The 16,209-nt window shown below is 38.4% G+C and overlaps 1 protein-coding gene across 1 annotated transcript; it reads left to right on the top strand.

Moving 5' to 3' along the window:
- Positions 1–14,770: 14,770 nt before the first annotated feature.
- On the top strand, positions 14,771–15,724 carry LOC110558420 (olfactory receptor-like protein OLF3). Its single transcript, XM_060378686.1, has one exon. The coding sequence runs from the start codon at positions 14,771–14,773 to the stop codon at positions 15,722–15,724; it is 954 nt and encodes a 317-aa protein (XP_060234669.1).
- The last annotated feature ends 485 nt before the right edge of the window (positions 15,725–16,209 follow it).

Raw genomic sequence — 16,209 nt, 5'->3', positions numbered from 1 at the left:
CTATGAATTCATATGTATAACATCTCTGTCATGACCAGAAGTAAATGTTTCTCAGAGTTCATTCACTATCTTTGAGTCTTGCAATCATTCTTTTCCCTTTTCTGAGAAGTTTCCAGAGCCATGGGGTGGAGATTAATATATATTACCTAAGCAATTCACCGTCATTAATTCTCTGCACTTTCACCAGTTGTGAGTTTCTGTATTGATAGTCATCTACTGCAGAATGATGTTTCCTTAATGAAGATGAAAAGCTACAAAAATTTATGGTTGTAAACATAAATATTTAGGGTGTAGTTTAATTCTATCTCCTTTTTGCTGAATAAGTGTAATAAGTTTTCCCCAGGGCCTGCCAATGATCGACCCAGTCATGAGTTTCTGACCCAGTTAAGTGTCAGGCAAGAGTTTTATTTTGGGAAGTGTGTCTAAAATCCAATTAGAAAATGGTTAGTTATTCCTAAAACGTCTGTGACACTATTATATCACTGTAACCCATTGATTCCTAATACAAACTAGTAGCTATTAACCTGTTGGACTGAATAATGCTTTGTTGTTGGGGCTAACCTGTGAATTGCACAATATTCAGCAGTATTTCTGACTTCTCTCCTCTAGACAGCATTTGCACCCCCTTCCCACCAGACATGATGGAAATGATGGTTTAAGGGGAACTTCTAACATAGCTTCAACAATTTGTTAGGGAATGCAAGTGGGTGAGAAGCCATGGCCTGTTTTCCTCTGTCCTTAAAAAAAAATACAGCAACTACCTCCTCAACATTATTTTAACTTTCTGATGCATAGCTGGTTCAGGGAATGATGAATCAAATCTTTGCTCTTCTCATTTCTCCATAGTTTTTATCATTTGATATATCAAGTGAAACCTGTGTTTTCCTTGTCTTTACGGGCTTACTCGTGTAAATTCAGCTAACACAGCTCAACATACTCCTATTATTGTTCCTATAGATTGTCAAAGTTTATCAGATTCTGTGAATATCTGCCTATTTTAGTTTCTTACTGCTGCTGTAAGAAAGTACCATAACTTTTGGTGCTTAAACCAATATAAACTAATTGCCTCACCATTTCGAAAATAATGGATTCCACTGGGGTGAAATTTAGATGTATGTGGGGTTGAATTCCTTTCTGGGTGTCCCCTTGCATACTGAGCAGCACCTAATGCAGACAAGAAGCTTCCACTTGCATTTTAACTCAATTTTGCACTATTTCTTCAATCAGAAGTAAAACCAAAATGAAATCAGAATCTCCAATTTACATCGATTTCCAATATTTATCTGTTAAATTTAAAAATCATGTACTATGAATGGCTGGCTCCTTTACATGAATAAAATCAATGTCTTCCTGTGGCCAGTCTCACACTTCTTCAGGAAAAGAAGAATGAATGAAACTTGTAGTTGTTGAGCTATAAAAAACCCTTTGAGTTTCAGTTAACCGCATAATTATTTTTTATTGTTTTGAGAATTTTTTTTGCATGAGGACTACATTTACATCTTTTCCTCTCTCCCTTTTTTCTTGCCAACTCTGCCTGTATTCCTACCACTTCCTTTTAAATATATGACCTCTTTTTCTTTATTTATTTAATGATATATACATTAACATATATAGCACTTATGTATACATACATACAACTTGCTGAGTCCATTTAGTGCTGTTAATATGTATATATGTTTATGGTTGACCACTTGGAGTTGGATAATGTATCACAGCTCATTCATGAAAAAGACTAATTCTTTCTTTATCACAACCTTGTAACTCTTTATTTTTCCTTTTTACAGTTTATTAATTTTATATCCCAATTGTATCCCCCTCCCATCTCCTCCCAGTACTCCCATCTCCCTCCATGATCTCCCATATGGCCTTCCTCTAATCTACTGAAAGGGAGAGTCCTCCTCCCCTGCCATCTGACCCTAGATTATCAAGTTTCATCAAGACTGCCTAGATCCTCTTTCTCTGCGGCCTGGCCAAGCTGCATCACCAGGGGGAACTGATCAAAGAGCAGGCAACCAAGTTATTGTCAGAGATCATTCCTGTTCCCCTTACTCTGGTACCCACATGGAGACTGAGCTGCTTATAGGCTACATTTGAGGCATGGGTCTAGGTCTTCCCCATGCATGGTCCTTGCTTGGAGCATCAGTCTCTGCAGACTCCCAGGGCTGAGATTTTTGGCTTTGTGGTCTCTTTGTGGAGTTCCTATTCCCTCCAGGTCCTATCTTCCCCTTCTTCCATAAGACTCCATGCCCTCTGTCCAAAGTTTGGTTATGAGTCTCTGCATCTGCTTCAATCCCCTGTTGGGTGGAGCCTTTCAGAGGACTCAGCAAAATTCTCATTCATCATAGATGGAGAAAAGAAGATATTCAATGACAAAAACAAATTTAACAGTACCTATCCACATTTCCAGGCCTACAGAAGACAGCAGAAAAAAAAAACCCTAGAAGGCTAACTACACCCAGGAAAACACAAGAATAAATAACTTCACTACAGCAAAACTAAAAGTAGATAAGCACACAAACTCATTACCACAACCAACATCAAAATAATAGAAACTAACATCACTGGTCATTAGGCTCTCTCAACATCAGTGGACTCAACTCTCCAATAAAAAGACACAGACTAACAGAATGGATGTGTAAACAGGACCCAACATTTGCTGCATACAAGAAACAAACCTCAGCTGGAAAGATAGCTCTTCTTCTATGGATAAAAACTTGTGAAACTTTTCCATCTACACTGGCCTGTCAACTGTTGTTGTCATTATGTGGGTGATGTTTAGGCAGCCACATTGTTGCTACTTTATGGGTGCAGTATCCTTGTTATGTCCAGAAGACACTGTTTTCTAGCATGTATCTTTGTCCTCTGGCATTTACCATCTTTCTGCCCTCTCTTTCATGACATTCTCTGAGTCTTAGGTGTCGAGATTGCATGAATGTCTGTCAAAGGGGTGGGACACCCCATGCTCACTTATTCTCTACACTTTATAAGTTATATGCAGCTGCAATGGCCTCTATGAGTTACAAAAATAATTGTTTTGATGAGGGATGAGATCTCTCTGTCTCTCTGTCTCTCTGTCTCTCTGTCTCTCTCTCTCTCTCTCTCTCTCTATATATATATATATATATATATATATATGGAGTTAAAGAATTATATTGGTTTAGAAAAATGACAGTAGTAAGTTCTCCTCTAGGGCCTACAATCTCCTTAGCAGCCATGAGCAGTTGGGAAGGTATACAGAACCAGGCAAGAATTCTAACCTATTGAATGAGAATTACAACAATTGCCCTTAGAAAAGAAGTATCATTATTTCATCATTAGGGCTGAGTCAGTTATAGTTATCATTCATAAGATTTTTAGTTGGATAAGACTGATTGTTTTTCTCCCTTACAATTTGCGTAGCACCTTCAGATACTGTGAGAACTAGTGTTCACAGAAGGAGCTTCCGGGTCAGTTCTAGGTTTATTATTCTATGTCCTGTGTTTGAAGTGTATAATGTCTTCAGCAATAGTCTTTCAAGTTTTTTCAAGAGAGATAACCAAGGGAAAAAGTAATAGCCTGTATTGTTTTAGGAATCTCTTGGATATCCCTGACCAACAACTCCAAAAGAGGTTTCCCATGTTTGGCACTGAGGTTTTTGTTAAATTGTCTATGACATTTGAAGAGAGCATTATTATCACGATAAACCTCAACAGCATCATAACACACACACACACACACACACACACACACACACACACACACACACAGGTTAAGGTGAGCTTATAAATATTCCCAATGACTTTTTCAAATACCCTTTGTCTTATTCCTCTCTCTTTTCCCCACAATTAAAGTTCCCTCTCCCTTTTCCATTCCCATTTACTTTTTATAGTACCTTTGTCCTTTTATAATGGACTAGATGAGGGCCTTAGGTGTGGGTGGTTGTCTACCTATAGTATCTCATCTTTTGAGTGTTAGATTGAGTAAATATAGAGAACAATACAGTCAGAGAGAGACAGACAGACAGACAGACAGAGAGAGCTTCTCTCTTGTTCTGGTGGGCAAAATGCACAGGGAGCTGAGTACCTGTTGGTGGAGAGTTCTGGGTTTAAGATACTGACTGTACAAGACTGTCAGACCTCCTTCAAATTACCCCCATGAGAATTTTTCATGAATGAGAGAAAAACAGTCTAGCAAGCCATTACTATTTTGGGATTGTTTCAGTGATTAATTTACATTTGATCACTTTCTGAGATCATTGCTTGGATATACTCATTTAAAAAATATCTTCTGTGCATATTCTGTGCACTGTGCTATTTACAGATAACAGATGTCCTTTGCTTTCCAACAGCTCACAAATGAATCAGCTTTTAGTAACTTGGAATTTGTAAATACTATCAATGCATTTAAGATCATTTTAAGCTTTTTTTTTGTTTAAAATTAGGTAAGCATCATGGCCTTGTGATACATTATAATCATATTCAACAGATGTATAAATCCCTTACTGAGTATGAATTTTCTACTCTGAATACTATTAAAATTATAATAAATAACAGCAGACAACTCCTGTTAAGCATGATTTCGTAAGTATTACTTTACACATAGTTATCATTATGGTCTTGCACATTTTTACAAATGTAGAAAAATGCACACTGCATTTTTGCAAAATGCAAAAATATAATAACTGTGACAAAGGTATAGGAATGTTTTATTCCTCCAAACATTCGGTATTCTTTTTAAAAAGCCATACATTCCTTTGGACAACACTCATTGGAAACCATAGACAGATCAGGTTCATGCAATTAAATATTGTAAAATATTATATGAGTGGAATCCTATTGCAGCATTTGCCTTCTTTCAGTTGGCACACTGCATTTCATATACTGATGCTGCAAATTGCAGAAGTTGGAATTTTATTGCGGAATAATAGTTCATTTCATTGATGTGTCATAGTTTGACAGTTTACTGTTTCAGAGAGTATTAGGATTATTACTAACATGTAACAGTAATTACAGAACCTTTTAAAGCATTCAACAAACTGTTTTCATTTTCGTGGATGAAGTAAAATCTGACATAAGAAGTGATGACTAGTTTGTTTGAAATATTTAAGTGCATTAAGAGTGCTAAGCTATTTTTAAAAATGGTTGCACCAACTGAGAATGTATGTGCGAACTATGAGAGCAACCACCACCTTACCTCCTTGGTAGCAGCTGCTGAGGCCAGTTTCATATTCTTTAAAGGTCAAAAGTGACAAGTAGCTTCTCTTTGAGTATTTTATTGGCAGTGATTAAAGAATGCTAATGTTACTGAACTGCCATAGGCTACATCTGTGCAGGGGTCTTAGGTTATCTCCATGCATGGTCCTTGGTTGGAGTATCAGTCTCAGGAAAGACCCCTGTGCTCAGATTTCTTGGTTCTGTTACTCTCCTTGTGGAGTTCCTGTCCTCTCCAAATCTTATTGTTTCCCACTTCTTTCTTAAGATTCCCTGCACTCTGCCCAAAGGTTGCCCATAAGTCTCAGCATCTGCATTGATAGTCTGCAGGGCAGAGCCTTTCAGAGGTCCTCTGTGTCAGGCTCCTGACTTGTTCCCTCTTTTCTCCTTCTTCTGATGTCCATCCTCTTTGCCTTTCTGGATAGGAATTGAGCATTTTAGCAAGAGTCTTCCCTCTTGATTAGTTTTATTTTAATAGGTACAGGGACTGTCTCTGACATGAACTGATTGGCCTGCTCTTTAATTACCTCCCCCTGAGAGGGAAGCAGCATTACCAGACCACAGAAGAAGACACTGCAGCCACTCCTGATTAGACTTAATTGACTAGAATCAGAAGGAAGGAAAAGAAGACCTCCCCTATCAGTGGACTTGGGGAGGGGCATGCATGCAGAGGGTGGAGGAAGGATGGGATTGAGAATGGAGGAGGGAGGGAACCACAGGGGCAAAGAAAGTGAATAAAGTGTAATTAATAAAGAATTTAAAAAAAGAATGCTAATGTTGAGCATTCTTTTTCTGTCCTCCTTGCCTATTTGTAATCCTTGAGATGTCTGCTAAATCTCCCATTCAGTTTTCAGTGTTATGTTGTTGTTGTTGTTGTGTTTTGAGAAGTTACTATATATTTTGGACACAGATACTTTATGAGATATAATTTTTGCAAAATCTTCACTGGATCTGTGATTTGTCTTCTCATTCTTTTAAAAGGATCAGGAAGAAGAACTTTAATTTGAAAATATTTACTTATATTTATGTGTGTATGTGTTCAGCCTATACATCTTTGTGCAATAAGTATGTGTCTTGTGTCCAGGAAGACTAGCAAAGAAGTCACTGAACCTCCTGGATCTAAAGTTATGGATGGATATGAGTCACCATGTAGGCATAGGGAGTCACACCCAGGTACTATGCCAGAGCAGCCATTTCTAATCTTAACTGCTGAGCCATCTTTCTAGCCCCAGGGGTTTTAATTCTGAAAAGGGTAAGCATATGTTTTATTCATGATCACAATTTTGATGTCTTATTTGGCAAATGATTGGCTAATCCAAGGCCATATTTCACCAACATGTAAGTCTCTGCTTTCAGTATCCCATCCATTATATCTGCCTGAGGCATTCTGAGGTACAGTGTATATCTTGTTCATGGTAAGAATAATCTAGGATCCTTGCTTGTAGCTTGCAAGAGACTCTCTAGCTATTTGTTACTACTGCTGAAAAGTCAGTATTTTCTCCATTAAATTGTCTTCATATTTTTTTAAAAAACAATACTTCACTGAAAGCAGTTTATTCAAATTATATACATAAGTATCTAAAGGAAGTATTTTGTCACATTAATGCTACTCTTTGCAATAACCAAACACATGAATAAATAGTAGCTTGTATTTCACAAATACTTCTGGAAGGAAGTGATACAATTTCTAGGTAGATATTTAATGAGTAACTTTTCTGTGCAAGAAAGACTATTTAAAAATAAGTAGAACAGAAGAAATTGTGGAGTGAGTGTTTGTGTTTGTGTGTTTGTGTGTTTGTGTGTCTGTGTGTGTAGAGGAGTGTGAGTGCATATGTGGTGTTTGTATGTGTATGTGTGTGGTGTGTATGTGTGAATGTGTAAATATGTGTATGTGGTGTTTGTATGTGTATGTGCCTGTGTGTATGGTATGTGTGTATATAAGTATGTGAGAGTGTGTGCATGTGTGTGTGCTTGTGTAGGGAAGTGTTCCTATGAAAGGAACATTGATGCTCGTCATTACTTTGGCTGAGATATGGAATCAGAGTCTGTTCTAGTCAGACTTTGCAATGCTGTTACAAGATTCTTGACATAGCACCTTTCAGTCCACAGATTTCAGTCCAGAATCCTTACACTGATTATTTCAGGGAGGGCGGTGAGGTAGAACATCGTGGCAGTGGGAGCAGTCAAAAAGGAAGCTGCTTACAAGAAGCCTAGGGAGTTAGAGATTGGAGCTCAGGTGTAGTCTTCACCTCTGGTGACACACTTCCTCTAGGCAAGCCCACCTCCTAAGGATGGTTCCATCATCCCTAAATAGACACTTAATTGTGGTACATCTACACAATGGAGTATTAATCAGCAATAAGAAACAAGGAAATCATGACATTTGCAGGCAGATGGTGGGAACGGGAAAAGATTATTCTGAGTGAGGTATCCCAGATGCAGAAAGACACACAGGGTATATACACATAAGTGGATATTAACTCATAGGTTATAACTCATAAGTGGATATTAGATATAGGATAAACATACTAACATCTATACACCTAAAGAAACTAATTAAGAAGGAGGACTCTGGCTAAGATGTTCAATCCCCATTCAGAAAGGCAAAGAGGATGGACATGAGAACAGGGAGAAAACAGGGAACAAGATAGGAGCCTACCACAGAGGGCCTCTAAAAGGCTCTACCTTGCAGGGTATCAAAGCAGATGCTGAGACTTATAGGCAACCTTTGGGCAGAGTGCAGGGAATCTTAGGAAAGAAGGGGGAGATAGTAAGACCTAGAGAGGATAAGAGCTCCACAAGGAGAGCAACAGAACCAAAAAAATATGGGCACAAGGGTCTTTTCTGAGACTGATACTCTAACCAAGGATCATGCATGGATAGAACCTAGAACCCCTTGCACAGATGTAGCCCATTACAGTTCAGTGTCCAAGTGGCTTCCATAGTAATGGGGACAGGAACTGTCTCTGACATGAACTGATTGGCCTGCTCTTTGATCACCTCCCCCTGAGGGGGAGCAGCCTTACCAGGCCACAGAAGAAAACAATGCAGCCACTAATGAGACCTAATAGACTAAGATCAGAAGGAAGGAAAGGAAGACCTCCTCTATCAGTGGACTTGGGGAGGGGCATGGGTGGAGAAGGGGGAGAGAGGGAGGGATTGGGAGGGGCGGAGGGAGGTACAGGGGGAATACAAAGTGAATAAACTGTAATTAATAAAAATAAAATAAAAATAAATAAGAAAAAGAAAAAAGGGAAAAACTATTTTGTGTAATTATTTCTCTATTTTTTCATGTAAAGCATAGGACTATTTTTGTGTTTTATTTAGAGTCTTAAATCTTCTCCTGAAATGCCATTATTTTTGGACTTAAATTGTGCCAGGAGACATTAACTGATCATCCATTAGCACAGCTGCCAGTTGTAAGCTCTGCATGCTCCTCAGCAGAGGATGGGAATTTGTGCTTCTGGAAGGTATAGGGCTTGCGAAGATTATTGAAGAATGCTGTATTTTTTTTTTCACCTGGTTTTGAGTCAGAGCCAAGAATCCCTCCACAGAACACAAGTACTCTGGGATGATCTATTTGTGTTGCAGGATTCCCTCAAAAATGTCAACAAGCTGATTTACATAAATGACCTAAAGCTTCAGTGGAACTTTAGAAAGGAGTGATGAAGAGCAGCCTTCCCCAGGGAGAGGAAGGGCAGCACAGTGGCCCTGCCTTTGAGATTTGGGAGTGGTGACAACCATTAACACCCTGTTCCAAAAGCTCCTGAGGGACTGTGCCAACTCTAGGTCACCAGGGTAGCCACGGAGTCACTTTAATAGTGCTGTGTGTGAACCCACTGGGATGTCTCTGAGCTTCCCTCCAGAAGTTTTTGTAAACAAGTTCCAGGGGATTTCTAGGTCATGCAACCCAGGGGGCCTGGGGTACTGATGGGTATGATCCACCATTGTGTCCACACAGGAAGCATCCTTTAGAACACAGGCTACTGCCAGGCACTAACACTAGAGAATTTATATACAGATATGATGAGGGGGCACAGATATCTAGAGGATATACAACAGGAGCAGATAGGTAGTCAGAACCATTAGTGACTGATTTATTGGGGTCTATGAATAAGACATATGAACTGCTAGTACTGAAATTCTTTCATCTCCAAAATTATAGGAAACACAATGAAACCATTCAGCTTTAGTGAGGTTCAGATACGTTGTCATGATGTGAGTATGTCAACTAGAAACTTTAGAATGGATAGAGAGAAAGAGTGAACAGAGCCTAGAGAAAGAGAATTCATGAAAGTCATAAATATTATAAATAATTTCTTCTTGACTTTTACAAGGAAATATTTAGGGGTTAAGCATAGGTTAATAAAACTTGTAAATACTTATAGACAATCATGAATACATAGTAGGGAATATTACATTTTCATAAAATATAAGCAATTAATTGCTTTAAATTTTCTTATTTCAAATATTTTCCTGAGCATAGGTATACAAATATTTTTGCTTTTTCCTCAATAGAAGTCATTTAAATGTGAGTGGAAATGGGTTGTCAAAGTTAGAGCATTTGTAATTTGATCTGGAAATAACTTTGTGATTGCCTCTCACATTAGGGACATTTTATTTTTTCTTTGAGACTGAGTCTCATGTAATGTATGCTAGCCCCAAACTAGCTGTGCAGCCAATGATACTCTTGAACTCCTGGTCTTCCTTGCCCTGTGACAGAGTTAGCTCTTGAACGAGCTGTAAGAATGTATTCTGTACGCTTTTTCAATGAAAGTGTTTTACTGAAGTAATACCTGCAACATAGGGACCATAAGATAGAAAGCCACTGGAGATTTACACCACCTAGCATGATAAAATAGGTCAGCAATTGGAGAGTTCAAAACCTACTTTTGAGAGATGGGCACATAAAGTTTAGATTCAGATTATATGAAAAGTTAGGCACAGAAGTAAGAGGCAAATCCAAGTTTAAAAAACAAAGAAGAAATACCGGTGCTCTCAGGATATAAAATTATTTTGGTATGTCACCTACCTAAGTGTCCCTGAGGATAGCCCTGTTTGAATGTAATGAGGATGATAGAAACTTTCCTGCCTGGGGTTGATACTGTCTGCCTATACAACCACTGCATGTGTAGCCATGAGCCAGATGAACCTTTAAATGAAAGAGTAATTTCCACTGACAACTCAACTGTGTGAAGGTAAGACTCTGGTTTATCTACATCAGCATGAAGGATTAACGTGTGTAGCTCCTGTGTCTGTAGCCAGGGCTCAGACAAGATTGTAGAAATCTACACAGAGGAGGCCAACTGTGACTAAAACCCAGTGGAGCATTACAAAATGAAACACTGTAAAAGCCAATTGTCTTAAGAGAAGAGCTTTGGTATTTCTCTTCTCTAACTTTAAGGCACGTTCCATAAAGCAATGTAGAGCATTATCACTGTAGCATGATTGGTGGGCTCAGTTGCACACCTCACTTTTAAAACATTGTATAATTGAGGCCAGTTCAAGGTATATGATCATGTACTCTTTATATATGGAAAATATTGTTACTCTGAACTATTCCTGAAAGATGGTACACTGAGAAAGCCTTTTACACTACACAGAACCAGGAGGCACTGCCAAATCAAGATTTTACTGGTCTTGATGTGAAATGAAGATGGAGAACACAAGTTCCTCAAGTCATGTAGCTAAGAGAAGTATAAAATATTTCATTTCTCACAGTCAGATGCATCTTGTTTTCAGTGAGGCAGGCACTTGTCATGAGTGGTGTATATAGACATGGTTCCTCCAGCCCATGCCCTGGCTGCCTCATTTCTTGCACAGATCAGGTGAGTGCTGTGTCCACAAAGAACTGAGAAAACTAAGTTCAGTCAACTGTTGGAAGATACCATAAGACAGTAGCCTCAGAAGAGAACCCCGGAGCCCATGTGATGGTTGGGTGGTGCCAGCAAAGTGAGCTTTTCAGCTGCTGTGTTGGTAAGTGTACGAAGACCAGCTTTCCGGTCTTCGGCCAGGTGCTGAGCTGCTTGTGCTTTCTTCCTGTCTCATTTTTATCAGAGCTTTATATGGTCAGAATGGGTAGAAAGGTAAGGGATTTCTTCATGTTTGAAAGTCCTCTTATTGTTTGAAAGTCCTCTTATTTTTAGCAGAGCTTTATATGGTCAGAGTGGGTAGAAAGGTAAGGGATTTCTTCATGTTTGAAAGTCCTCTTATTGTTTGAAACTATGCACCTTCCTCACAAGAATTATACAGAGGTAAAAAGAGCTTGGCATAAATGAAAATCTTGCCTAAGTGCATTGAGTAATGCATGGTTCCGTGACGCTAAAATATCAGATTTCATCACCAAATCCTTCCTTGAGAACTTTCCACTGAAACTATGTTTGACTGGATTAAAAAAAAAAAAGATACCGACTTTCTTGATGTCTCATTAAATTTCTTTAAAGATAGAAAAACGGGGGGAAAAAAAAACTTCTAGCCTAGGGTCCATATTTGCTGGAAATCAGGCTTATTATACAATATGACAGGAAGTTATTTGGCTCATAGATAAAAGATCAAAACAGATTTAGGAAATGGAGGCAGTAATATTTGAAGTCAAACTTCACCTACTCTTTGTAGATAAAATGCTAAGATTTGATGCCTGTTCGCATACTCACACCCTTGCATGCTCATGATCTTTGGGTGATATATTTCTAGCTAAAGAAGTTATAAGGTAGTAGTAGAATAGAAAAATAAGAGGAAGTTTAGGATGCTGAGCAAATTTATCAAGGCTTACAATGTCTAAAAGTGACATTCAATCCATTAACAGACTAACATTTTATAAAGTTTAATTGTTTCCATGGGAGAAAGAAATAGATTTAATTTATTGAAGAGGTTGATGGATTTAAATTTAATTTTTAAAAATTAGATATTGAGTCATGCAAAATTGCTCAGGGAATCTGAATACCTTTGTGTGTGTGTGTGTCTTTGACAGAACATTTGAGAGTTGATGTTTGCTGTAACCAATAATTACTGAATAAAGCAAGAATCACAGGGAGATAATTTTCTTTAGAATGAAACAATGGTAACAATTTGACTGAGAAAATTTTTTCTTTTCTGCCAACATCTCTCCTACTCTCCGTGCATTTATATTTCATTGTCATGTAAAGCTCCAGTTTTGTTCTGGACCTTGGTCTATAATGGAACATCAGCAGAAACTAATGACGAGCATAATGGCTACTTCTAGGCCTTTAACTCACAAAACTCAAACTTCTCATTTAATATTATTTTACTTTTAAATACTCAGCAAAGAAAAAATGTTCCACATAAGCACACACTTCAACCATTAGAACAGCTTTATGAGGTCAGTGTCTAGGGTGTATTTCAAATTACTTTCCAATACACTGTATTTTACTTATTAAAGCCCAGAAAGCACTCTACTTTCACCATCTCTCATAGAACACAACAGAAGTTTCTCCTTCCTGGTGCTATATCCAAGGAGATTAACTACTGGATTATATACCTCTTTCTTAATTCCTTATAGCAGAGAGGTATGCTTTGAAATTTGCTGCTGATGAAGATATTTGATCAAAAGAAAATGACATAAGATTTTACTATGGAGACTAGGAAATGGGTTTAACTGAATTTGGGAGGGGGTGTCTGAAAATATAGTCCAGTTGTTAGATTGCTTAGCTAGTAGAGATTAATCACTGGGTATGATTCCCAGAACCACCAGAACCAGGTGTAATTATATACACATGTAATCTTGGAACTTGGGAGATAGAAGCAGAAAGATCAAAAGTCCAAGAACACCCTGAGCTCTACTTGGAGTTTGAAACAAGCTGTGGCTATAGATCCTTTCTCAAAAATTAATCCCTTGAATTGGGAGCAGTGGCACATGCTAGTAGCCCTTGGGAAACTGAAGGAGGAGAGTGAGCTTGAGGTCAACCCACTCAAAAAGTCAAATTTATCTAAAAAATACAGAATTTTTAAAAACTTGAAAGAAGTTTTAGAACCAGGCAACAGCCTTACAGATAAGCAAGTAGTAGCCTCAATAGGATAAAAATAATTAACTCAAGGAATATATCAATTAACTACATTTACCTATATGCCACTTGTTTCAGTAAAATACTTTGCTATAAAACATACGATATGATAATGTTTGCTATAATTAGTAAAATAGAGCTAATAGAACAGGGCTAGATTATGAGTTGTGTGAACATTCTGCAGGGTAGGTTAAACTTGCAATCTCATAGATATTGTCGATCTCTGTGAGGGAAGTATTCACATCTCTTTGGACCATACATGGGTTAGGTGTTTCTATAGACCCTTGCTTTGTCATTTACTAAGTAATGAAGTTGAAATAGGAAGATTCCTATGTTCATCTCAGAGACCCTAGAATGACCTTGATGCTCTGTCTTTCTTTTCTTCCTGCCTCCTATTTTCTCTTGCACCACACATTCCAGTGACTAAGACATTAGCAAACAGACAGATGTTCAGTAAATTAAGTTAGTTCTACATATGTCACCTGTTTGCCCTGTATATTAAATAACATGCTATATTATTTTTACTGAGAAAACTATGCACAAAAAATGAGCAGAGAATTTGTTTTCCGGCAGTGTTTACCTGGGTTCATGTATTATCCCTGTTTTGGACACTAAGGGTACTTTTTACTTAACCCTTGACCTTGGGTGTCCATGTTACCTCATTTTCATTTGCTTTGCTTTTAGCTCAATTTCAGACAATGGACTCTTAACCAAATCAGATTCGAAAGGGGAAAATATGAAGATAGAGGTTCCATCATGATGTATTTTTCTCCCCAGAACACTAAAAATTTAAGAAACTCAAGCCTATCAAACCAAAGTTTCTCTTGATGGCTGTCAATATTTTTGTGTCTATTTTTGAAACAGAAAGTTTCATTTGCTTCTTTAGAAGTCTTGTTACACTCTTCACCCTTAAAGTAACAATATACAACCAGTGATCATACCCACAAGTCCTCTCGTGAACTATTTACATTTGTGCTTTAAAATACTTGGAAAGTGTTGTCTTTTATATAACAAAGCTCATCACCAAACAGAAATCAAATACCTTCTAAATAAAATAACCTAATAAAGCAAAGTTCCTAGAGTCCAGATAGTTCCACAAACCCATGCCCGTTCACAATCACATTTCTTGTAGCTTACTCAGGCATTTCGTCAAGCAGAGTGCAGTCAATATTTTTGACATAGTTTAAAAGTGTGGTTCTCATCTTAACCATGTATCCTTGTATTGGCCAATGTCAACTATAGTACTATATTTTCATTGCCTGAGAATAAAAGTAACTGGTAATGACAGAGCAGACAGAACTACCCTGTTTCATCTCTTGGCTGTAGCTGACTTTTGTGAGGCATGTGGAGTCACCATGAAGGAACTGGCCTATGTCTCTGAAACAGTCAATAAAATGCATATTAGAATAAAGCTTGTTTTCTAAGCTCCATAAATGATGTAAGACTTTAAATTGCCTGGCAGGTGGCATGCATTACCTATTTTTAGAAACTTAGTCCCTTGTTCTTTCATTGCTTGTATTTTTTTTTTATTTCTGATACTCTTTGCAGATCATAGTTTTAATGGAACAGGACAACCAGACATGGGTGCATGAATTCATCCTCCTGGGCCTATCCAGTGACTGGGACACTCAAGTCTCCCTCTTCGTCCTGTTCTTGCTGATGTACCTGGTGACAGTGCTGGGGAACTTCCTCATCATTCTTCTCATCAGACTGGACAGCAGACTCCACACTCCCATGTATTTCTTTCTCACCAACCTGTCCCTTGTGGATGTGTCTTATGCCACAAGCATAGTGCCCCAGCTGCTGGCTCATTTTCTTGCAGCGCATAAAGCAATCCCATTTCTGAGCTGTGCAGCCCAGTTATTTTTTTCTTTGGGCTTGGGTGGGATTGAGTTCCTTTTGCTGACAGTGATGGCTTATGACCGCTATGTGGCAGTGTGTGACCCTCTGAGGTACTCAGTCATCATGCATGCAGGGCTATGCACAAGGCTGGTCATCACATCTTGGGTCAGTGGCTCCATCAACTCTCTTGTACATACTGCCATCACCTTTCATCTGCCCATGTGCACAAATAAGTATATTGATCACATAGCCTGTGAAACTCTTGCTGTGGTCAGATTGGCCTGTGTGGACACTTCATCTAATAAGATTGCAATCATGGTTTCTAGCATTGTCTTGCTTATGACGCCTTTCTTCCTGGTTCTCTTGTCCTACATCCAGATCATCTCCACCATCCTAAAGATACAGTCCACAGAGGGAAGGTGGAAAGCCTTCCACACCTGTGCCTCTCACCTTACTATGGTTGTTCTGTGCTATGGCATGGCCATTTTCACCTACATCCAACCCCACTCCAGCCCATCTGTCCTTCAGGAGAAGTTGATGTCTCTTTTCTATGCTATTTTGACACCCATGCTGAACCCCATGATTTATAGTCTAAGAAATAAAGAGGTTAAGGGGGCATGGCAGAAACTTTTAGGCAAATTCTCTGGGTTCATATCAAAACTGTCATCTTGATGACTTATGAGCATCACTGGAGAGAAGAGATTTTCCTTGGTCTTTAAGCAACTCATAACTCAGACAGAATATGCAATGCCCTGCCAACCGGGAAGTAGAAGCTATAACGTGTATTGATGATGTCATTTTGGAAGCTATGGGTTTATGTTGAGTTGTGTCAGCAAGATAATTATTGGAGTTATACAATGTTTTATAGAACTTTCTCTTAATTCTGTCTCCATTTCCACAGTGTGACAATTTGGAAATGTGTATTTCTTTGGTTGGTGTCGTGAACCAGACATACTTACATTGATACATTTCACAGCAAGTTGTGATTCCAACTGAGAGAAAGTTCATGTTCCTCTTTGGAGAAACTCACTAGAACACTAAAAGTCACTGAAATAACACACCTAATAAGTGGGCCAACACTGGGGAGATCTGTCAAAACTTATTACAATGTCTCTATGTAGAACTAACAGCCATGTTTCACTATAAGATTTAAACAT

This window comes from Meriones unguiculatus, chromosome 3, assembly GCF_030254825.1.
Source record: "Meriones unguiculatus strain TT.TT164.6M chromosome 3, Bangor_MerUng_6.1, whole genome shotgun sequence".
NCBI lineage: Eukaryota > Metazoa > Chordata > Mammalia > Rodentia > Muridae > Meriones > Meriones unguiculatus.
This window is presented reverse-complemented; position numbering and strand designations above follow the sequence as displayed.

What these genes read in the sequence shown, in the direction of transcription:
- LOC110558420 (XM_060378686.1), top strand. Translation starts at nt 14,771, where the DNA reads ATGGAACAGGACAACCAGACATGGGTGCATGAATTCATCCTCCTGGGC.